Genomic DNA, 24,549 nt, shown 5'->3' with positions numbered 1-24,549 from the left:
AAGGACTCACTGGATCCCCTTGTTTCGTCTCTCTGTGAAGAGGAAAACACTCAGATGAGATACCGTTAATATAAACTGAAGCAGATGGATTAGTGTAAATGAGCTTGATAAGGTGAGTGAAGTTGGGGCCAAAACGAAACCTGCCAAGTGTATAAAAAAGATAGTCCCACTCAACCTGATCGAACGCCTTTTCGGCGTCAAGTGATATTACTGCTTCTGGGGATGGAGTGCTAGACTTGGTATAGATGATATTAAACAATCGTCTCAGGTTGAAATAGGATTATCTACCCAGTCTGGTCCTCTGAAATGATATGAGGAAGAATTGTTTCGAGCCGTAGTGCAATGGCCTTTGAAAACACTTTGCCATCACAATTTGTCAAGCTGATTGGTCTGTAAGATGAGCAATCTTGAGGGTTCTTATTCTTCTTTAATAACAGTGTAATAGATGCCTGGCGGAGCGTAGAGGGAAGGATGTTATTTTCTAATGATTCTGCATAGACTGAGAGTAGAAGAGGTGCAAGTTTATCTTTAATTTTTTTATAAAAATCAGTTGGAAACCCGTCTGGGCCAGGGGATGTGGCTATGGATGTGGTGATCTTGTGCTGGAGTGGTCGCACGTGGCTGACGAGGATGAGGTCGATTTGCAGTGGTGCCAGTCTGTTGGAAACGAACTCTTAAACGGCCTATGGTCTGATAATGGACATTGAGCCGTGCAGCTACTGCTCTGGTGGACATCCCTGCATCCAACATGCCAATGGCACGCTCCCACATAACTTGCGACATATGAGGCATTATGACTTGTGACAAAATTTGACATTTTGGGGTGGCCTTTTATTGTCCCCAGTCCAAGGATTGTCCAGCTGTTGCTCATTTTGTCTGATCACCCACTGGACATGCCCCACCCATGCACTGAGTAAAAAAACAACTCACTGAGTAATGCTCACTGACAGCAAGTTGGATTAAAAATTATACACAAATCAAGGGAAATATTACTTTTGTACAATAAAATGTCAGCAAATGCTCATTTACAGCTCAAGTGCGCCCCACCATTGTCTATGTTGATTGCATTCCTTTTAGGTCCAGAGCAGAGAAAGGATGGGCAGTAGAGCAATAAAAATCACCTAGATGTCTGTCTTCCATACAGCCATTTGGCTAGCTAAGACAGATCAGGCTCTTTGGGTTTCGGGGGTTGACACCCGAAGTGGGTGAATGTTTTCCAGAGTGTCTCTTATCTGCCCTTTGAAGGTCTGGTGGTGTGAGAATTTGATTTACAACTTCCTGGGCTCTGGCTCAAAATTGTCAGGCAAGGATGTCAGGCAAGGCTCCGGGCTGTCTGATCAATCGATTTACTACTTCTTGTGACGTGAGCTAGGAAGTTCTGTTTCCCTTTGGCATCTGTGTCTGTTCATACCCTACAGTAGAAACTGGGGAATCGATAGTTGTTGAGCTGGACATTTGCATAACCCTGCCCCATCACTGCCCACTGCTTCCAGAACCATCTTTGCAGTGTTTTGAGCAAAAAAACAAAATATGACAAGACACAATCTGGGAAAATGTGGGGAGACTTTCATTAATTTGTGGGACCTTTAACCCGTTACAGGACACTCATTGAAATATTTGGAAATCTAAAATTTCAACTCTGGAGCGTTATTGGTGGACATAAGAGGATTTGTTTTTCTTTTTAGACTTTTTAAAAAGAAGTTTCACATTTAGGCTGCAAATCAAAGTCAGAGCAGTTACCATATACAATTCCTCTTGTAAAATACATAATATCAGGATTTTTTTTTTTTTTTAATTACACATATAAAGATGAAGGAACATTTATTGCCAAATCACCAGTCAGACTTACAGAACTTCTCACACTTGTGTCAAAAATTCCTTTTGGTTCCTTGTTGTTTGTTCGGGGGCCCCATTGCTTGTGTTGTGATGTAGCCTGACCTTCGTTGATTGGCTGGATCAAGTCATGTGATTCTTCCCACTGCCATTTTTAAGCCCTGCAGAAGTTACCATATAGGGTTCCTTGCCCGATAAAGGATTAAATCAAAGCACAGACAGACTGTCGTCTGTGAACACTAATGAATCCAAGGACATGTTTTTTTTTCCCCCAGTTGAGACAAACATTTATTGACAGGACGTCACTTACCTTGATGTGAGAGTTGGCACCAGCTCTCTGGACCGATGACACCACCGTCCCATCCACAGTATTGGAGGAACTGGAGACGGGTGGAAGTGGAGGAGCCGTGGAAGGGACCTGATGATAACACGAAAACTATGAGTGACCAATGATGGCAAAACTATCATCTTACAACTTTGGCACTGTACCATTTTACAACTGGAAATGACTAAACCGTGTGTGTGACACATTCACTTTGAGCTCCAAGTTTACAATCCTGCATCCATTCTGCACAACACTTTACTCGCACTGTGTAACCGTCTCTCCAGTGATTATACCTGTGTTGGAGATGGGATGCTGCCTCGAGCCAGTGCCTCCAGTGGAGACGGCACAGTTCCCAGGCCTAGAGGACACTCCTGGCTGACTGGCTGTCCTGGTGACAGACTGTCATTACTATCCTCATCGCATGACGAGTTCTCTCCTGAGGCTTTCGGAAACTGCGTCTCTGCAAGGGAGAGGAGGGATTATGGAGATAGTAAATGGTATCTAGATACATAAAACAAACATCAGCACAAGCTACTGCATCTCCCTCCTTCCTCGAGTGTGTGTTCCTATCTTTCTTGTGTACAAAGCCATATAACAAGCTTTTATCACTTTGCCTTTAGAAGTGTTGAGCGAATGGACTCCTTAAAATCAAAACCTGCGGCTCCTGTTAATGTACTAACACCCTGTGAATGTCCTCAGTCTGCCAAATTATCACCAATACTTCCTCTACAAGTATCAGTTCCCTGCATGTGTGTTAATGCCGAAATAAAAACACGTACTCAAGAGATTCTCCTTTAGAACAATGTAGGTTTACCTGCTGCAGAACAACCTAAACACTTGTCCTCCCTGCAGTCACATCTTATCCATCTTGCCAGCTTGAAACGATATCTTCAGCTTCGTCTATGGCGTGGCCACGATGACTCAAGCTTTATCTGCTTTCATTCGTCTAAGTTCATTTGCAGCACAGCCAAGTGAGGCAGGTCACCTCATTCAGACGGGTTTTCATGTGACAGATGGCACCTCTCTGCAGATGACGTTACACTGAGAATTTTTGGCGGATCGTTTGTGTAATTTATGCAATGAATGCATTAACTGTTTTGTGATGGGGGCCCTTCTGTGTATGCCTGCTATTAATAATATCCTCCTTTACAAAATGTTTTACAGGCGAGAAATTAATGTAGCTGAATAAAAACTGACAGAGAAATCAGGTACGGGAATGTAAAGGCCAGCTGCACAGAAACTTGCCACAGGAGAAATGTTACCATATTAGCCAGCATTAGAGGGGTTGAGACATCCCATAGTACAGCAATGAATCCAAGCCATGATTCTCCAGCTAATTTTACCCCCTCAGGCATATCATATAATCACTTTATTATTATGCAGACTTATGAGTCTTCGCTGGGATTTAAAGAATAAAAGTATCTGCGATGATCCCCTGGACGGGTGTGGAGCCTTTTTTTTTTAATTTATTTTTTCAATAAAAGCTGTTATTTAATTACCGCTATTTGCTGCAGCAGAAAGCCACGTAGAGGACACTGCTGGCCGTTTTAATTTATCATCAGCAGGCGTTGATGAAAAGACGACATGGGGCTGATTTAATAGCCTCTGATCCAATAATTTGATGACTTACCTACCGGTGTGCTGTGTTTTGTACGTTGATACCTTCGCATGTCAACTCCGTGTAACACTTAAAGCGGTGATAATGCATTTGTGTTTATTGTGTAGCACTTGACAGAGATGAATAATCTGCTGACACCGTACGTTATTGAATCTCAGCATTCTTCCCACAGCACATCAATCAAGCAGCTGGACCCACCACCTCTGATCTCATTCTCTGTCAGTGCCAGCAAAGGTATAAATACATTAAAAAAAAAAAAAAAAAAATATAAATACATTAAAAAAAAAAAAAAAAGAAAGTTGTTTGTGTTCAACATGCAAATCACATTAAGAGAGCATGGAGCTTTATTTGTTTTATCATTTATGTTGGCATACAGAATTCTGGAGTTGATGGTTGACAACAACTGAGAAAAATGTCATTAATGTAACGCCAGTTGTTTGATTAGCACGTGATTCTGCTAGTAGCTGCTTTTATTTAAGGACGCTGCGGCTACTTAAAGCTGACAGCGGAAAGAGAAGCGATGTCTTCACTTCCCATCTGTCAAGCAGGAATGAGAGGGCATGCATGATTTACTGCATCCCACTTTAACCTTTCTAAACCCACAGAAGTGGCCGTTTGAAGTATGAATACTCAGGTGGGGGAGTCTGCGTGTCACACGGTTCTTTGCGGACATATTGGAAATAAATGCTCGCCTTTGTTTTAACTGTCTTCTGCCCGATGTGTGTGTGTGTGTGTGTGTGTGTGTGTGTGTGTGTGTGTGTGTGTTGCAAACAGCTGAGTGGCAGGATCAGTCTGCTCATGATAGCTGGAGGAGGAGGCCAGGAGGGACGTCCTGTCAGGAGCCTCAGAGTGTGGGTGTGTTGTGATAGAGCACGCTTTTAATTTTACACTACACCTCCCACCTCTGCAGGATATATAACACATTTACATATTTACAATTGTATGCCTTTTGATTTGCAACCACTAGGGGGCAGAAACAACAAATGAAGTCATACATAAAGTTTAGAGGGACTGCAAGGTGGACAGGTGGTTAGCACCATTGCCTCACAGCAAGAAGGTCGCCGGTTCGCGTCCCGGTAAGGACATCCGGGATCTATCTGTGTGGAGTTTGTATGTTGTCCCTGTGCAGCGTGGGTTCTCTCCAGGTTCTCCGGCTTCCTCCCACAAGGTCCAAAAACATGTTGAGGTTAATTGGTGATTCTAAATTGTCCGTAGGTGTGAATGTGAGCATGCATGTTTGTCTGTCTCTAAGTGTAGCCCTGTGATAGACTGGTGACCTGTCCAGGGTGTCGGCTGGAATAGGCTCCAGGCCCCCCCCCCCGCGACCCCAGTGAAGATTAAGATTAAGCGGTGTATTGAGAATGGATGAAGTTTAGAACGTTTCTATAGACAGAAGTAGAAATTTATAATATGAGTGAAATTTAAAAAGTGAAAAGAAGTTTATACAATAACATGACGAGAGTCTCAAACCAGCCGCCATTGGTGCATCTATATTCTTACAGTCCTTCTGCTTGTTCTCATCACATTGTTAATGTAGTTCAAGACGAAGGAGCCTGTGTTCATTCATAAATAATTCAATGCTTAAATTATCCAAGCTGATGTTTTGCTTCACTAGATAGAAGAAAGAGATATTCAGCATAGCAAAGTTGAAAATGCCCCCAAAAAATAGTTCCTTTGTCCAGTCTGTGTATTCGATTTTTCTTTTTTAATATGAGGACCGCCATCTAAAACCTGGCTTACCTATCATGGCCTGTTTAATGCTGGAGTGAACTGGCAGGATGTTCTTGTGGATCAGCTCCATGGGACCCGGTCGGTGGGCAATCTTATCGTTCAAATCATCGGCGAGGCGAGCTCTCTTTAGCTGCAGCTGCTTGGCCTGAAGCGATGGCTCTGCTAACGTCTCTGGATAAAAAAAAAAAACAAGGAAAATTCTTTACAAGAGCACAGGAAACCTTTAAGTCACCTATTAGACTGGCCTCAGCTCCAGACAGGCAGGGGACGCTATGTGGTACTTACCCTCCAAGATGTGCATCCTGATCAGTTCGGTTTTCTCTGGCCGACTCCTGATCTTCCTCTTGAGGTAGTCCTCAGTCTGAAGAGAGACAGAAGGTCACACAGTGGCTCCAAACGCTTTGTTGTTGTTTGTTTTTGTCAGGACAGTGTCTTCGAGCAGGGATGCTGATGAAGCCGATTTTTCCATTTTTAGATTAATTTTATGTTTCCCAATTATTGTAGCTATTCACTAATGGGGAACTCATTTTAGCTTCACTTTAACTATTCCCAATATACGGACACAGATGTTATATAAGATATACTATTAGATTATAAATATCACACATTAAATCCAAATAACAATTTGTAAAACTTTCTCATAGGGGATCCAGGGAATCCTTGGATTTGTTGAATCATAATTTTTTCTCTAAATTAATCAGGCTAATCTCAATAATTATTAATGCTGTAGGGTTTTAACTCTAATATTTGTATTAGTTTGGTTAAGTTCTGTAATTCATAATGCTGTAGGTTCTATATTGTTACATTAGATAGATTATTCTCCATAATAAATAACACTGTAGGGTTTCCGCCTTTTAATATGTTTTATATAATTTTGAAAGGGTTTGAAACCCCCAATATGCAAGTTACTCAGCTAAACTGACACTCTAGATTCTTTACCACAATATTTAAACTTGTTTCATAATACCAATCATAATCTTTTTTACTCAAAAGCAATGTTGTCTTAAAGTTGTTAAATAAAAAAAACTGTGACTTGACTCCACAATCTCTTCATGCATCCCTTCACAACTTTAGATAACAAGTCTCCATAGGAATCATTGATTTACTTAGTGGACAGTTTTACGTCGCACCTTACAGTCCAATAACAGCATTCATTTTCTATGCTGATGACATTATCTCTTTTGTTTGTTTTTTGTTGTTGTTCTTTTTCAGCTTTTCTGTACAAGATTATAATTCTGTAATGATGTTGGACGATACAAAGCCTCTCAACCCAAAGGATTTAAGTCTCACCCGAGCTCGTTCCAAGCTCCGCCTCTGTTCCTGGAAGGTGGCCGAACTTTTCAGCGCTTGATGGATAAAGAGAGAGAGGAGAGTAAAGATGGAAGAAAAAAGAAACAACAGTGAGGGTATTCATACTACTGAGGACAGCAAATAAGCTTTGAATGGTTTCTACGGTTCACTTTCAGCTCAGCATAAACAGATTTATTGCTCAAAATGATTATTGCTCTTCTATAGCCAGAGCTTTTCCTGCGTACCATACCAGTGCAGTGAATGCTTACTTCCACTGTGCACTGATAGCCTAAGTAGTGGTCAGAGACACTGCTTCTGCAAAAACCACAAAGGTAAAGGAGAAATGTGAACAGATAAAGTCTGAGGGTTTCAGTCCAATGAGCAGTGCAGTTCCTCAAACACATTCAGAGATTATTTCTTCCTAATTATGCAAATACCTGAGGATTAGTGGTTCTGGAAACCTTGAAACCCAACAGGTAGTTATGATACCAAAATGCTTAGTTAAATGCAACAGGATTTATAGCTTTGCTTCTAAACAATTATGGCTGAAACAGAGAAGAAGATTAAATCTCATACAGTGTAAAAATGTTATATTATCTATCAGAAGCAGATTATTTTATAGAAGTGGACCCAAAGGAAGTGAACATGGACAAGTTGTACATGATGGAAAACAGCCTCTGTAAGGAGCCTCCATGCAAGTATAGGTGGACATTTAAGAAATAATTTTGACAAATGAATTACAAAACCTGCATCGTATGAACATTATTAAATAATTATTAATTTTACTTCAAGACACAAAGATCAGTAAATCCAGAAAAAATGTGGAGAACATCTTTCTGAAAACCATCAAAGGCTTCAATGAAAGCGGCTCTCATGAGGCTCAACGCAGGCAAAGAAGACCAAGAGTCCCCTCAGCTACAGAGAACAAGTTCATTAGAGTTACCAGCGGAAGAAATCCCCAATTAGCACCACTTCAAGCCAACATCAATGCTTCAAGTAGAAGACATTGCTGCAAAGAAACCATTGCCAAGGGAGCCCAACGGAAACAGCAGAACCGCTTGTGCCAAGAAACACAAGGGATGGACGTTAAAACAGGGGAAATCTGGGCTTTGGCCTACAACTTTTGATTTTTAGTCACAGCCACCAAGTCGTGAAGCAGGTGAACAGATGATAGCTGCACGTGTGGTTCCCACTATGGAGCGTGAAGGAGGAGCTGCGATATGTGACTGTGCGCGATTTATTCAATTTTCATGGCAACACTCAACCAGCGTGGCTACCACAATATTCTGCAGTGACACATCGTCCCATCTGGTTTGAGCTCAGTGGGACCATGTTTTTTTTTCCAACAGGACAATGAGCCAAAATTCTTAAACCCAACTGAGATGGACAAGTTGGATGATGGAGTGAGGGAAAAGCAGCCAATGATTGCTCAGCATATGCAAGAATTTAGTCAAGACTGTTGGAAAAGCTTTGGGTGGCGATTTCATGCAGCTGGTTGGAGAATGAAGCAAAGAAGAGGCTGCTTCTGCTAGTTTTTGCTATGACTGCAGGATGCGCCCACTGTTACAATATCGTGACATGTTTGGCATTGTTGTAGCTCTCTGCCAGCCCACGAGAAGAGAGGTGAACCAGTGACGGGGTTAATGTGTGTTTATGCATCCAAACTGGGCAGGCAGTGTATGATTCATAGCCCTCTGCACGGACTATTACTCAACTTTAGCGCAACAGAATTGTAGTTTTTGTGTCTGAAACTTACAGAAGTTTTCAGTGCGTACTCGTGTTTGGTGACGATGGCTGCAGCACAGGTCTGATCAGTAAAGATGCCAGGTCTGCACTTTAATTCCATAATTTTAAATCCAATGCACTGGTGCTGACACAACAGAAAATGCGTTTGCTGTCCTACTTCTGTCTCACTGAACTGTACACACACACACACACACACACACACACACACACACAGTGGTATGACTGGATTAGCAACCCCCGGGCACCACTGCTGGTACCTGCTCAAGCCTCAGTTCACGTCACTGAGCACTGTCACACTGCTGGTACACACTCCCTACTGCACACCCCGGGGACATCGGCTCTCTCAGACCTCTCACCCACCCACAAGGGTGTTATGTGGCCTCCTGAAGGGTGCACAAACCTGCCTGTCAGTCAGCCACATTGGAAATGAGCGGCAGGAATGGAGGGAAGGGACAGACGGACGGATGGATGAGCACCAAGTGGGCGATAAAAGCGAAAGGGAGGGAAATAGATTGGAAGAAGATGGAGGATCGTAAAAACGGATGGAGGGAGGATGAGATAAATGGGGAGAGGCAAGCTGGAAGAAAAATGGGACAACAGACCGAAGGGTGAATGAAGAGGAAATAGAGAGTGGTGGGATGAGGTCAGAGAGAAAAGACCCCATTTTGTGCATGAGCGGCTTCTCGCCACCCTGCTAAAGCTAACCAACAGTCCCGCTCTTTAAACTCTGGGAACATTGAGCAGCCTCATTTTCTCTGGCGGTGGTGGTCTTTTTATGTTGCTGACTCGTGCTTTGTTTTTCCAGCGTGTTAACTGAAAAGCTTCTCGGTATTTTGCTTTAGTGTCCTACAGGTCAGCTGTTTAACCCTCATCTTACCAACATATTTAACACACAAGGACTACTGACTGGGCTCGCTGGGAATCCCTGCAAGCATAAACTACAGTTGACTTAACTATTTCATCTTGTCATATTGCGTATTTAAGGTCTTACTTATTAGTTTGACATTTGTTTAATTGTTAAGCGCTTTATGACTTGTTTTTTTTTGTTTTTTTTGAAGTGCTATACAAATAATAATTTGGTAAAAATTTGGTAATAATAAATTGTTGTTGTTGTAGCAGCAGTAATAGTTGTTGTAGCACTCGTTCCATCCATCCATCCATTATCTATACACCACTTAATCCTCACGAGGGTCGTGGGGGGGCTGGAGTCTATCCCAGCTGACTTAGGGCGAAGGCAGGGGACACCCTGGACAGGTCGCCAGTCCATCGCAGGGCCACACTCAGAGACAGACAACCAAGCACACTCACATTCCTCACATTCACACCAACGGACAATTTAGAATCACGATTAACCTCAACATGTTTTTGGACCTTGTGGGAGGAAGCCGGAGAACCCGGAGAGAACCCACGCTGCACATGCAAACTCCACGATTCAATCCAAAGATTCTGGTGCCCCCACCGGGACGCGAACCGGCAACCTTCTTGCTGCGAGGCAACAATGCTACCAACTGCGCCACCCTGCAGCGTAGTGCTAGTTGCTTCTTTTAATTTTTATCTATTTATATTATTGTTGTTTTGTCTTTTTTATATTTATATTGATATTCTTTATTATGTATATGGGAGTGTGCAAATCAGACAGTTTCATTACACAGTGTTAAACCGTTGTGCTGCGCATATGACAACAAATGTCTATCTAAATTAAAAATAGACACTTTTTAAAAATAAAAAGTACAGCTTTTATCTCAAGCACTGTCCACAGTATACATGAAAGTTTATTTCCCATTCTTTGCTTCCAGTATAATTTTGTTTTCAGTAACGTCAGAAAACATTTGAGTTATATTCATGGAGTGAAACCAACCACAGTGAGTGTTTGGATAACTCTTGCCAATCAGACTGTATGTCAAAAGTAATGAAACATTTCAGCATAAAAGCATGTATTGTATTTCTGACTTTAAAGTTTGATCCTATCACCTTGGGAAAAGTTGTAGTTAGAGTTGTCTGAACCCTAATGCCACCCAGGACCCCAAAATATACGTTTAAAAAGTCCAAAATACAACAGAAACTGAAAACAATGTGAAGCTATTAGGAACAAATGTACAAAGTAGTGAAAAACTGGAATGAGAGAATAAACAACCTGTGAGATAGGACATGAAGTGTAGCTCTGAGGTCTGCAGTTACTCCAGTTGGCAGGATTAAAGTTAAACTGTCTGACATATTTGTAAACTCCACAAAATACATAGACCACAAGTTAGATGCACCATATCTGGCCCGTAAGTGTAAATCTGGTACTTGCATGAATGCAGAGTTTTATATTTAGTAGATATTATCGAATTCACATACGCTTCACTTAAAATAATCAAAAGAGTTCCACTGGTGGGTTAGCTCGGACTCATTCTACTCTTTATATTTCTCTCACCAAAGCATCTTTTAAAAAGGCTTCAGCAGTGCTTTAACTTAGATAACGCGCTCTCTTAAATGGTGTAAAAGTGTCAGACATTGTGCTTGTTATACGCCACGTCAAAATAACCCGAGTACGTGCCACCGCCTCAAGCACACGGAAGATTATAGAAACACAGCATTAAGGGTTCTTATTATGAATGGTTATTGTGAAGGAACAAAACACAAAACAGGTGAAGTAAATGAAGAAACAGTCACAATAAAGTCAAAGTACCTTTAGGCTCACATTACCTAGAAAAAATCCTGTTTGAAAGCGTTCAATGAGATGCTTGAGGAAAAAAAGAAAAAAAAAGAAAATAGACGGGATCTTGAAAGATGCTTTGATGTGGGATAAAGCCAGAGATAGCGAGACACGGAGACGGATGGACGGAGAGGAACAACATCTTTGAGGTCAAGTGGCTGTTTGTGAGACTAACACACCCCTGAACTGGAGAGGAGCTCTTCCTCTGAAGTCTAATCTGCTGTTTTTCTGAAGGAGATGAACAGAATGCGGATGGCTGAGGAGGATGAAGGAGGAATGAAGTGAACAAAGGAGAGTAAAGATGCAGAAAATGAGGGATGGGAAGAGAAGTGACAGCAAAAGAGACGAGAAGCAGAAATAAAGAGGTAAACTGTAGAGATGTTGTCCTCCAAAAGCACCAGATATCCTGATCGCTGCCCTTTAACTGAGTGTTGTCGCTGCTCTCTGTCTTCACGACAGGCTGAATGGACAATTATGATGAAGGTCATCTCTATTATGAAAATGTTGCGATTCTAGCTCGAGCCTAAACTTAGTCAAGTGGCTTCAAAGATGATTGTCAATGACACTCATACCAAAGGGTCCTGCAACTGCAATATAGCGTTTATGTGACTTTCAGCTTTGACAGAATTCATTCTCTTTACACCCAGGCTCATGCAATCCAGCCCCAGAAAGCTGCAGGAGTTGCGACACTGGGTCAAAACATGCACCTAATGAAGCAACAAGCCTTTGGTTAAGAAGCTGTCAGAATAATTCTATGTTTTGATCCAATGATCTTTGTGAAAAGTCTATGAGTTACTGCTGTAAATATCCATTACTTCTACTGAACTTTGTGAGTGTGAGATAAAGACAAGATGTTCTTAGCGGGCAGTCAAAACACCATGAGAACTTATTGCGCCCATTTGCGGGAGGTTGTTTTCTGTTTTCTGTTCACTGTATGTAAGAGCCAGTGCTTCACGCTTTTAGTCCGTCACTTGTTCAGAATCTGTACTGTGCATGTTGGCTCCCTGCTGCAAGTAAAAGTTTGCTTTGACTTGAGAGACGACCGTGTGCTGATTCGGAGCAGTTAGGACTCCATTGCAGAATTTTCTTAACATTTTTGGTCCTTTGAGCCGGATCCCAAAATCCTTCCTCAAGGCAGGTTTGGGGCTGAAACCGTGCACGTGGGAGTCCAGGACTCCTGAAAGAAAGACCTCCGTCTTGAATGAGACGTGAAAAGAGGCCAGCCACCACTGTACAGAAGAGGGTGATGGGATTTAAGGAACAAAGAAAAGAGTCGTCACAAGTCAAAGATAGGTCTAGTTCTGTTTTCTTAACAGGAGCCTAGAAAGGCTCGGGCTGTCATTCCCTCGATGTCTGGTGCCAGCTAGTGGCAGCTGGATCCTTTTTTCCCCTCCCTCTCTCTGGCTCTCTCTCTTTCTCTCTCAGGTGGGCCTCAGCACGGCTGGCGGCGGAGCATGCGGACAGGTGTACCAGGTGACCAGATTGGCGCTGCGGGATTGGTCCGTTCCAGCTGCAACCTTTCCATCAGTCAGGATTTCAGCAGCGGTTGGACCATGCTCAGACGCCAGACCGTCGTACCACGCAGTCAGTCTTAGTTTTTGCACTCGTCTAGCCGCTTACTACTCAACTGGTATCTAACTCCTGTTTTTCCTCTGGATCCAGCTGGATCTGCTGCCAACCGCACCACACCTGTCTGCCTTCACTCATGGTTCAGCTGCCCTCCGGGTCCCTCCGCCACCAGCTGTTGCTCTCCCGCACTCTCTCCGTATTGAGCCAGTTTTAAGCCTGTTTACCTCCGTCAGTAGTTTTTGCATTTATCGTAAATCTAGTGTGTTTCTTAGCTCGTCGTAGATCCGTTGTGGTTTCTGTGCCTCGTCAGTGTGCTCCTTATTAGCTCTGTTGTTCCAGCCTGCCAGCAAGTTCCTGTTTGCTGTCCGTTATTAGCCTTTTTCTGTTTAGCCAGTCCCAGTGGTGGCTGGTGAAAGTTTTTGGTGAGGGACGCCATCTGCAAATGACCTTTTGTTTTAAATTAGAATATGAGTAACTTCGGGCACAAACATTTACAGGAATGCAAACTGTCTACCTTTGGAGGATATTCTAATCATAATATAATTTAACGTTATCAAGAATTACCAGAGGTAAACTTCAAACCATTCATCAAACTTTCATCATCAATATTTACAGGATCTGTACAAACTCAAAACACACAACATAAATAATGAAAAAAAAAAACACTATTCAGGGCTCCAGACTGACTCTTTCACCGGTAGCACCAGTACGATCCACTTCCTCATTTTGTCCCACCTCCCACCTGGTCAAAGGTAAAACATATGAGTTGCTGAACATTTTCTTATCGATAGACGATTTACTGATGCTCCCTGAACGCCCCACACAGCAGGCTGTGGTAGCTGCTGTTTCGTTAATCATCAATGTGAAGAAAATGAGCTAAATGTGAGAAAAGTGAGCTAAATATTCAAAATATATCAGCGAGAAAAGTGTGACTGATTTTTTACATTCGGCACCTCATAGAGGAGGGGAAAGGCCGTGGACCGTGTCAGAAAGCGCGGTCCTAAGAACGTCGAAAGACAGTTTTGATGTCCAACCACAGAAGACAAAAGCAAACAAAGACAAAATTAACTGGCTTACAGCAAAAGTGGGAGGGTCCGGAACGCACCGAGCTGCCTCCCATGAGAAAGACTGCAGCTGCCAATCAGAGCCCGGGCCAAGGTCACATGATCATGAAAAGTTTTTCGAGCGACATACACACTCAAGAAGTGTAAAATTAGTAAACACACAGTAAAGACTTATATTAAATCTGTTAATAATACAAGTATTGTTAATATATCAAGAAAATATGAATGTTATTCATTTTAATATTATTTTGTTATAATTAATTACAATTTAATTTTACGTTTGAGAACTCCTTTTTATCTGGATATTCGTAGTGGGAGGGCGGCGCCCTTGCGCCCTGTATTAACCAGCCGCCACTGGCCAGTCCATTATCTCAACACTTTAGCCTGAGCTTCTTTTGTTAGTGTTTTGTTACCAATCAGTGTTCTCAGCATTGTCGTCGGAGCCCCTTTTGTTAACGTTTGGTTTATCTGCCTGTTAGTTACTTAACACTTAGTTGAGCAGTTCGATTATTCTATCAGTTTTCTTCCTAGCCAAATATTACCTGGTCCTGGTTGAGCCTTTTTGATATTGTGTTGTTTTGATTCTCATTTTTGTAAAATAAACTACTAAAGCTGATTCAGTTTGCTGTGTCTCTGCCCTGCCCGTAACACGGGCTAACTCCCAGCCAGTTGCTACAGAGAGGCAGAGCAGGAAAAAAAAGTCAAGACAGATAAGAGGCGTGATAACACTAACTCTGGTCACACTCTGATCACAGCGAGGCCACAGCTCAGCCTCGTTCACTCAAACACCTACAAGTCGTAGCTGCTCTCGACACAGACAATGAAAACCTCAACAGAACCATTTGTCCTCTCATTTTTTTTTTAACAGCAAATTTGATTTTGTGTCGTCCCACGTCAGAGTGGCTCCGACTGTTAATGAAGCCTGCACTGAAAGATAAGAACTGGTTGTTGTAATATAGCAGCTACAGGGACCTACAGTGAGGGGAAATGTGTGCAATTGTGTTGCAGAATACACACACCTGCAAAAGTATGGTGAATGCATGAAAAAAAAAGTCTGCGTAAATAGTTTTCAGGCTGCCAATTCAAGCATTTACCACATGCAACAATAGGAAGCAGATAAGACACGCAGCACAGAACACTTCCTGTTTGACAACACGTGGGTGAAGTGAAAATGAATGAGCTGTGAGAATATATTATGAGATAAACTGTCAAAGAAAGCAAAGCAGAAACCAAAAATTTGTGGAAGTTGACTAAGTCCTAAGCAGAAAATAATGGGGCTCTAATACTGATCTGTAGATGAGGTATATTATTGTCCGGTACCACAAGCAGCACTTTAAAAAGATCCAACCGGAACCATCTGACGAGTTCGAGCCCGACAGCAGAAGAGGAAATCTCTCAATCAGATAAAAAGCAGTTAACGGATGTTCGTGATGTCAGTTACATGACCTTGATTCCCTTCTGAAGACCGAAACTGCCGTCTGTCAGGAGACGATGGCAGCGGCTTAACCGTGTTTCAAATCACTACAGAAACTCTTGTGGTGCAAAGTAAAAGAAAAAAAAGGGCTCTAAATCTAAAACAATATGACAGGTTCTCACAGTGTAGACTGGAATGAAAAACCTCGACGTGAAGTCAGTCATGTGAAATGAACAGACAGTTGCCAGTTTGGCTTTAGGGTCACCTAACTGCAGCTAATGCAGTTGCTGTTGTGTCATTATGAAAGCTGATGAATTGTCTTCTTTCTCTGTGGTTTATGGTGTTAGATGATTTGTATTTTGTCTGGTTTTTTTTTACTCGTGCACTGCAGTAAACTCTTTTTTTGCATGTTTTCTGCTTGTGCTGTCACGGATTATTGTGGCCAAAATCATCTATATATCAAAAGAGAATTTAAATAATAACAGAATCTGCAACTAAAACTATACTGAATGTTGTTCTTAGATAGTTACTGTTGTATGCTAACTATCATATTATTAACATTATTTCAATACTTAACTTATTAAATAGCCAGATTTTTTTTTTTAATACTGATATATCAGCAAAAAGAAAAAACACGATTGTGTGCTGTTGTACTTGATTAGTTGATAAAAAGAAACAGGCTATCTAAATAGACCACCTGAAACAGGCATTAATTTTACTATTTAATGGTATTTTTCAGACAGAACTGAAAAATAATCACAACTGGCAACTACATCAGGCTGAAAAATCGACTTTTTAAATGTTCACATAATTTGAAAAGAACATTGGTAACTTCAATCTTAAATCATTTACTGTGAACTAAGTTGGAGTTGTTGTGATGTTTACCAGCAGGCCGCTAACACTCTACGTTTTAGCTTTAAGTTCATTTTTACAAGAACAATGAATGAATGAATGAATGAATGTCTGTGAAGATTCTCAGTCATCCAGGTCGTGGTTATTCTTGTAGTTTAATCGTAGCAGCTGGACTTGCTTGAGTTTCTTGAAGACATTTCACCTCTCATCCAAGAGGCTTCATCACCTCTGACTGACTAGTTGGGAGTTCTTATTTCCTTAAGGAGCTAACATTTCGAAAGTCAACTGTTAATGAAGGGTGACAGGTGAAACGTCTTCAAGAAACTCAAGAGAGTCCAGTTGCTAAACTACGAGAAGAATGAATGGGCTTTACTAACTGATATACACTAAAATGTGATTTGAATATGTCACATCAGCTACGTGTTACCGCTCAAACCGAATGCTTTTATGTAAAATATTGTACTTACGGGGCATGATTCCTTGGCTGACCAGTTCTTCTCTGGTCCTTCTCTGCTGCAACTTCAGCTGAAGAACTGAAGACAGAAAAAAAGAGGACGCAGCAGAATGAATCGAGAACGTCATCAAACAGGCTACGCATCGCTTCCACCTGAGTTCTCAGACACAGAAAGCCACAACGGCGGTGACTTTACTCACAGCTCAGAGGCACAGCTTGAAAAAACATCAGATTAAAAAAAAGGCCTATGAATAAATTATGGAAGCAATAAATGTCAGTAATAATGGTGCAGCCGCTACATCTAAGGTGTTCTTTTGAGAGGTTTTTATCAACCCTGTTACCTGCTAATGAAATTTGTGGTCCTCTGTTGCAGGATGCACAAAGGTTATGTCACACACTGTACAGGGAAATCAAACGCACACATGAACACACGGCAGTTTCCTGTTTCAAGTTTTTGATTAAATAGCAGCACACACACTCATGACATTTGATCAGCACAAAGAGGAGGAAGGAGAAAAAAAGACATAAAGATTTCAAAATGGATATTTAAAGAGCAACCCTGATGTTTATTACTTAAAAAAGTGCATTTCTTATTCTATCAAATAACTTTAAAAAGTTATTAAACCTGTCCTGAACCAGCCTCACTGAGAAAATCTGATATTTTCTCATATCTGCAAAAACATTTTTTTGGTGCTGGGTTGAACTTCCAAGATGATATGAAAATAGGAATTGGCAGGAAATGATTTTCTGCTCATCAGAAGGCGAAGCTCCTTCCTCAGTGCTGCAGGAATGCGGCTGCACTGCTGCACTGTGGGTTACGACCAGTAATAAGACTGAGCTTAAAGCAGAACCCAATGACCTTGACTACAGGAGAGTATAAAATGAATCTTGCATGCACACATTGAACATGGACCTTCTTTTACTTTGTAATATTTCATCCCTAATTTCCAAAACATGCACACCATCAAGTGGATAAATGTATCTCTTTACTGTAAAACCTCTAAAAGTCATTTCTTCTGATGAGAGGTCCGAAAGGACGAATTCATAAAGTCAAAATTTACTGCTGTGCCTTCTGAGCTGAAGTTGATCGCCCCAATGACATTCAAACTGTCGCTCATCTTTCCCCAGCGGAGCAGAGCGTTCTTTCGCTGCAGGTCGAGACCCCACGTGGGGTCACTTGATCAGGAGCCGAGTTCACAAAGTCAAGCGGAACGAACTCATCACTTGATCTGTACAGGAACTACAACTAAAAAAAGAGACAGATAAGTTATCAAAAAAAAGGTAGATGCGATAGGATTGCATTAGTTAATATGTAATAAATAGTTCTACATGTACACTTTTGTATTAATTTTAAAAAACACGTTTACCAACTAGTGAAGTTGCAGAATATATCCATGTCAGTCCACTTGACCTTTGCCTTTTGGAATCACTTTATCATTTTATCCTATTTTGTAATATCTGGTGCTAATTCTTGAGTTATTGGCAAATGCTTCTCTGTGAAGTTACAGCAATCCTAGCACCAGCATTTAATTAGTTAATCTCTGAATGTTTGTGCAAAATTTGAAAAAACTCACCTAAATTTGTTCCTGAGGTATCACATTTAAAAGATTGGAACAAATGGAAAACCGAAAAACATAATGATCTGACAACTCAATTAACAGCAGGTTCTATATAGGAGAGTTTGGGCATAAATGTAGCATTCATGTAGCGGCAAATAATTGTTTGCTATGTATGATAAAGTGGAGTAATGTCATCTTTAGCAAAACACCACACAGTCTGTTTTGGTTGCTGCATGCATTTTAGTGCATGTGAGTCCACTCCTTCCAACCCTTCCTGCATTTGTAAACAGAATGAAAGTGACTCCAACGCCACATTGCAAAAGTTGCCCAAAAAACCAAAGAATTTTAAAAAGTAAATAAATAAAATTGGATATTATTTGTCTCATTTATGTACATGTGATGATTCCAGCTCAGTGCAAGTCTCCACTGCTGCTCTCTGTTTCACCACATACGTCGCCTCTTATGTGTATGGTGGTGAAACAGACACACATCAAGCGGAGCAGGTCGAGTGAAGATAACATTACTTGAGTTTACGACAAGCCGTTACCGCCATTAAATATAGTTTACAAAAGCTTGTGTGGGGAGGTTCTGGCTGTATTTTTTAAATTGTCTCTTTTTCGGTTTGTTTTGGTCTGAGAACCAGTTCTGAATGTCACATACAACACTTTTAAAAGGAGCACAAAAATATGAACTAGACCTGATGTTTAGATGCTTACAGGTCAGTTATTTTTACACTAAATCTGTAGACAATTTTAATTGCTGCCTCATAGGATAAAGGAAAGCTGATGGCCTAGAGAGTGACAGAGCTGAAATCCTATTAAACTGATTAAATGCATTGCCATACTGTACTTTATATGATGAGACTGAACATGTTCTGGACTTCAAATCTGGTCTAAGCTTGAATCCAAGTCTCTACATTTTTCCATCCTCTGGTCCACTTCCCTGATTCTCTTTCCATCCCTTCACAAACCCACATCATCCCTCATCAACCATCACACGACTGTCCTCTTTTCTTTTGGTTTCCTGAAACAGTCTAGCTCTGATGTTCATTTCTTCCTCTTTGTTTTGCCTCTAAAGTCTCAGTTACTCAGACCTTGTCATGCATATGCACCATTTCCCCCCCTTGTCTTCATGCATATCAAGTCTACATACATGTTGTTCTGTATAGCATAGCATAGCATAGCATAGTATAGTATAGTATAGTATAGTATAGTATAGTATAGCATTCAGATGTTTGAGCATTGCCATCATTTTTAGTCCTCTAATTTTGAACTAACGAGAACGCACACTGCCGCTTGTGGCCTGCTAAGAGCCGAATATGCAGACAGTCCCTCTGTGTGTCCTACAGAAGCCCGAGATAGAAAAAAAAAACATTCGTATTCCTTTGATTTCTGCGATGAGGAAGCTGATGCAGAATGGTGCAGTTGCTCCCCTTGGCAGTGGGAAAGATTTAACTGGCTCCTGCAGGCAAACACGGGCAGACTAACAAAACAAACATTAACACAGATACTCATTGCAAGCACACATAACGTTTGCACATAGCAGTGCACGGTAGAGCAAGCGCATTTTAATACCTCCACTGCACGCACACACACACACACACACACACACACACACACAGAAACGCACTCGAAACAGTTGTTCTCGAGGCAGATGATTTGTGCCGAGAGATGACAGGAAAGTGATGCAACGTGCTGATACAGGATCTATTCTGGGAAAGTGTGCTTATTGTTCAAATGCCACAACACCGCAGCAAGTCTACCTTTACTCTACAGTTTGTGCAGACTTAGAGCAATCCTAGTGAGCTCACAGCCTACAATGTACAGGCAACATTCAAGAGGAGACTGGAACTGAGAGTACACATGGAAACAAGACCTTTCTAGAGGGTATGTAAGCTCTGAAATAGGCTAAAGCCAATTCGTCATCTAGTAAAAGAAGTTAGGTACTTGGCATTCTGACATGTGGGCTCTGAAGCAAATTGTAATGTGTTTTTTTTTTTTCAGGGAAAAAAAAAATTACAGAGAAATGTAGCTATTTTGTGTGACAGCAGTCTAATCATCTGCTGTCCAATCACTGACTAACAACTACAGGTAAGTTAAGGTTTGGATGTCTACATGTGCTTCAGTGATGTCCACAGGATCGTTTAAAAAAAAAATTTTTTTTTTTTTGATTTATTTAGAGCCATTTTTTCACTTTTAAACCAATAATCCAGCAACAACAGAATCAATTAAACTGCTTCTTTTGTACCTATAAAAATACAATCCAATTACCCCAAAGCTAGACGCATTTCACACAGTGGTAAAATATTTACACTTATACAATGGTTAAAGATTACAAACTTGTAAAAAAAAAAGCAAAAAAAATCCTTATAACTAGCCCATCCACATTTGGTTATGTCAATTCTGGATGCTGCATGTTCCCCAAGACACAGTACGTTCCCCAAACACCAGGGATAGTCCTCAACCTGAAAACCTTTTCTGTTGAGAAACAGTTTGAGTCAGATTGAAACGCAACACCAGGACGAACTACGTCTACATGAATCATCAGTTGATGGAAATGCTGACTTTGAGCCTGATGTGCAGCAGGATGTACACGTCCAACAAGTGTATATCTGAGATGCATTTTAAGTTAAGGTTTAAAATGATTCAGCTTTTTTTTTTTTTTTTTTGGACCCACTCGTGACACTAACATGAGCCGAGTACAGCTGACTAAGAAATTCTGACGAGTTTGAAAAGTTGTGCGAAAGTAAGGACGCACAGTTTTGAACGAGTTTCAAATATTAAATCTTCCACCATTATCATTGTAAAATGTAAATATGAGGCTAGATTTATCAGTCGTAATTACTACTTTACAGGCAGGTAAAATGGTATGTTTTTTTTTAGCTTTTTGTGAATTGAGTCATAATGTGTAGTTGTTCTACTACAGGGTGGTGTCTTTTAAGGGTTTTTATTGTGAAACGACTGGTACATATGTAGCAATTCATCTAATCCCTAATCGTTTTTATTCAAAGGAGACAACAAAAGCAGCACTGATTGTCTTAGTTCAGGGTTTCCACACCCCTGGGTGCCAACTGATGCAGTCTTTACATATGGACAGTGGATGGACGCTCAGCTCCATTCGTGCTCCTGTGGATATTTCTAAAATTTTGGTTGTTTCTTTGCATTTTTTATTGGATACAGCAACATGTTATAGCAGCAGTTATGCATTAGTGATTCCTACTGAGCTGCACCAAGTGCTATAGCCAGATTTTTTTTACCTTCTCATCCCAAACACAGTGGACGGACATGCAGCACAAGATTTCTGGAGAATTTTGACTGTGTCCAAGTATTGTTGACGGAAAGTAGATGCAAATCAAACCTGTTCCAAAGTCACCAACTGCTTTAATTACTACTGTTTTAATGGAATATAAAGGTGTGAATAACTCAAACAGCCTCTCCTAAAAACAAGCATTTGCTGTGAGCACAACCTGTTTTCCAGGCTCACATGCAGTCAGCATACCATCCGCAGACCATAGTGGACTTAAGCAGATCAAGAAATTTATGTAGAACAGACCCTTGTTGACACGTGGATGCAGAAAGCATGAATTACTCTGACTTTTACTCCCATTTCCTCCACTGGGAGACACATGAGGACACAAGACAAATTCAGTTGCATGTATAAAAACACTGCTTAAAATACATTTCAATTTCTATTGACCAGAATTTGTTAAGTGTCTTCTCTATGATACTGTTTTTAAAATTCACACAAATTCATCATGTGTTTCTATATTGCAGTTTGTTTTTTCCTCCAGCGCTTGTGTTTGAACTCTTTTTCGTCCTGTTGTGCTGCTACTGTACTTTGAGCTTCTCTCTTTCGGCCACTAACCTATAATCACCCTCAGTCTCCCCCCTTCTCACCCGCTCACTTTTCTATTTGCGTCCATGCCGTAACCGCACGGAACCCAATCCCTCTGGACAGCCGGATGAAATAAAAGGAACATTGCTGTAAGCTGGCAACACACACACATGCAGAAAGGGCAGTTTAAAGAGTGCACTCACTTTGTAGGATAAAGAAGAAGGCAGAAAAAAGAAGATGAATGAATGAATCGATAGATCAACAGATTATAGTTGTCGCTATAGCAGGTTCTTTCATGTTTCTCACTAGTTGTAATGAGTTATATGAATTTATCATAACAGCTTTCCAAGTATAAAAGCAGTTTTTGAAATCTTTTAATGGGACTTTTAGAGGCTGGCTCAATCAGAGCACATTAGATTCTCTGCAAGTCACTTTCCTAAATCGGTCCAAACTCCCGTCTGTGCAGCTGCTTCGGTTCTCGGTCCGTGTCGCTAAACAGTCAACAGGTTGCTGAGTTCATGTACTCAAGGTTGTGTGTGCCATGCCCAGGCTGGCGGAGTCCCAACTGTAACCCAGCCGCCTGTCGAGCATTTGATCCACTTAACACTTCAGCTCAGAAAACACACTTTGAGGAAAGGCCTGTACATTTAAAACAGTAAGTACAGCTTTTAATATGCAGATGCTTTTTAGAAATCAACAAATATTAAGTGTACATTTTTTTCTGCATGTTTCCGTTAACAGAACTATCAATGTAGTCGAAGCATTAAATCCAACAAGCTAAATCACATGAGTGTATACATGCTCGTGCATGCTGGAAGCATGACAAACAACAGGTATCCCACCTTGTCTCAGACTCTGGCAGGCCTGGCGTTCTAACTCAAAGCGTATGGCCCTCTCATCCATGCTGCTGCTGATTGGTTGAGGCTTGAAAGGGGCAGGGTCGATGCGGACGCACGGCAGGTGCTCCAGCATGGCGAACGCGATCAAAAATCTAAAAACTACGCTGAAATAATCATCCGCGAAAGAATAACAGCGAGAACAAGAAGCCGGCGGTTGGCGTCAGCTTAGCACAGGTGCTGAATTTCTGCAGCTGTCACAAGTTTGTACATCCACATAACAGAGACGAGCAGTCCTCTTACTGAGCTGCGGGATGCTGCTGTGAGTGAAAAGCTTAAAAGTAAAGTTGTGTCAGAAATCAAAGATGTTCAAAAGAGATTTGTCCTCATCTTTCCACCCACTTCTTTTGAAAAATTCCTTGATTGGATTCAGTTTCGAAAACAACACAAACTGTCAGCTACCGCGCGGCTTTAGAAGAGCTTCCCCTGTATTTGCAGTTGCCACAGGACTGACTGTGAGCCTTCATGTGTGTCAAATGACGACGAATCTGTGATCGAGCAGTCTGTCACAGCTGCTGGTGTACTCAGACACTGGGCTGTTGACAGACACAAACAGGCACACATGAGCGCACACATACACACTCACCAAATTCCTCTCACTTAGCACTTCTGATCTGAGCTCGGTGTGGTGTCAGTGATATGCACCTGTGTGAGCACCTCTCCACCGATGTAGCCTTCGGGCGGAAAAATCATTACACACAAACACAGAGACACCTGCTGTCGCTCTGCCTGCACGCCATCGCTGCTGACCGCTTCCCTCTTTTCTTTTTGGTCGTCTTTCTGGCAAACTGTCTGACCTTTAGGTTCTTCCTTGCTGGCTAACCATGTCTGACGAGTCCATAACATTGGATTGGATCGTTATCAGGCTTCTGCAGAGCTTGATGATGAGCTGATCATTTGAATCAGGTGTGTTGGAAGAGAGAAATATCTAAAACATGCAGGATTGTGGCCCTCGAGGACCAGGATTGGACACCCTGGATTTAACCTCTTCTATCCTGGAGGCCCATGAACAGGGATCAGGCTGGATCTGGTGAAACTTCTGGATTGTAGATACTGTGACTAAAATGAATTCAGCATTGTTGTGCTTCGTTACAGGTGCAATTGATAAGTTTTAGGTTCAATAACATCAGTGTCACTGACTGTAGGTCTGCCACTGACAACTTATTTTCTATTGATTAATCCATTCACTATTTTGCTAATTAGTTAATTCACCTTAATGAGCCATTTTCTTCCAAAAAGCAAAATGACCATTTCATTTGTATTCATTGTATTTTGACAAACTGTATGTCATTTTATGATGCAGCACAGTCTAAAATATAAACCAGGGTTTACATTTTAAAGTGCAAAACTGTAGAATTAAATAGGAAACTACAAGAGGATAACAATAAACTTTTAAAAGATTTCAAAAGAAACCCAAGTTTCTATTAAACTGGTTGGTGTTGAGTCAATTTCACTCATAATATATCCCCCGGTTTACAAAAAACACCACGTGGACATGTTATCAAGATGAAAAGAAATGGATTTTCACTGGAAAGGAAGAATAACTTTAAAGCCTGCTACCAGGATAGTGAAATTACATATTTGTTGTGGAAAATGTTTCATTGATTTTGTGTTATAGGAAAAAACAGCATCTAGCAAACATTAGAAAACCGCAAGTCTCCTATAT

The 24,549-nt window shown here is 41.2% G+C and overlaps 1 protein-coding gene across 1 annotated transcript in view; it reads right to left on the bottom strand.

Moving 5' to 3' along the window:
• Positions 1-23,318, bottom strand: part of LOC103361810 (MKL/myocardin-like protein 1) — a 37,929-nt gene extending 14,611 nt beyond the window's left edge. Inside the window, exons 1-7 of the mRNA XM_008288000.1 lie at positions 22,830-23,318; positions 16,608-16,673; positions 6,798-6,853; positions 5,793-5,868; positions 5,517-5,678; positions 2,452-2,618; positions 2,144-2,251 (exon numbers count right to left, since the gene is read on the bottom strand). Coding sequence (XP_008286222.1) covers positions 2,144-2,251; positions 2,452-2,618; positions 5,517-5,678; positions 5,793-5,868; positions 6,798-6,853; positions 16,608-16,673; positions 22,830-22,959 — 765 coding nt within the window. The 5' untranslated portion in view covers positions 22,960-23,318. The remainder of the gene's footprint in view (positions 1-2,143; positions 2,252-2,451; positions 2,619-5,516; positions 5,679-5,792; positions 5,869-6,797; positions 6,854-16,607; positions 16,674-22,829) is intronic.
• Between the last annotated feature and the right edge of the window lie 1,231 nt (positions 23,319-24,549).

Source organism: Stegastes partitus, unplaced genomic scaffold, assembly GCF_000690725.1.
Source record: "Stegastes partitus isolate 25-593 unplaced genomic scaffold, Stegastes_partitus-1.0.2 Scaffold535, whole genome shotgun sequence".
NCBI classification, from domain to species: Eukaryota; Metazoa; Chordata; class Actinopteri; family Pomacentridae; genus Stegastes; species Stegastes partitus.
Note: the sequence above shows the minus strand (reverse complement) of the source record. Positions and strands in the feature narration are given on the sequence as shown.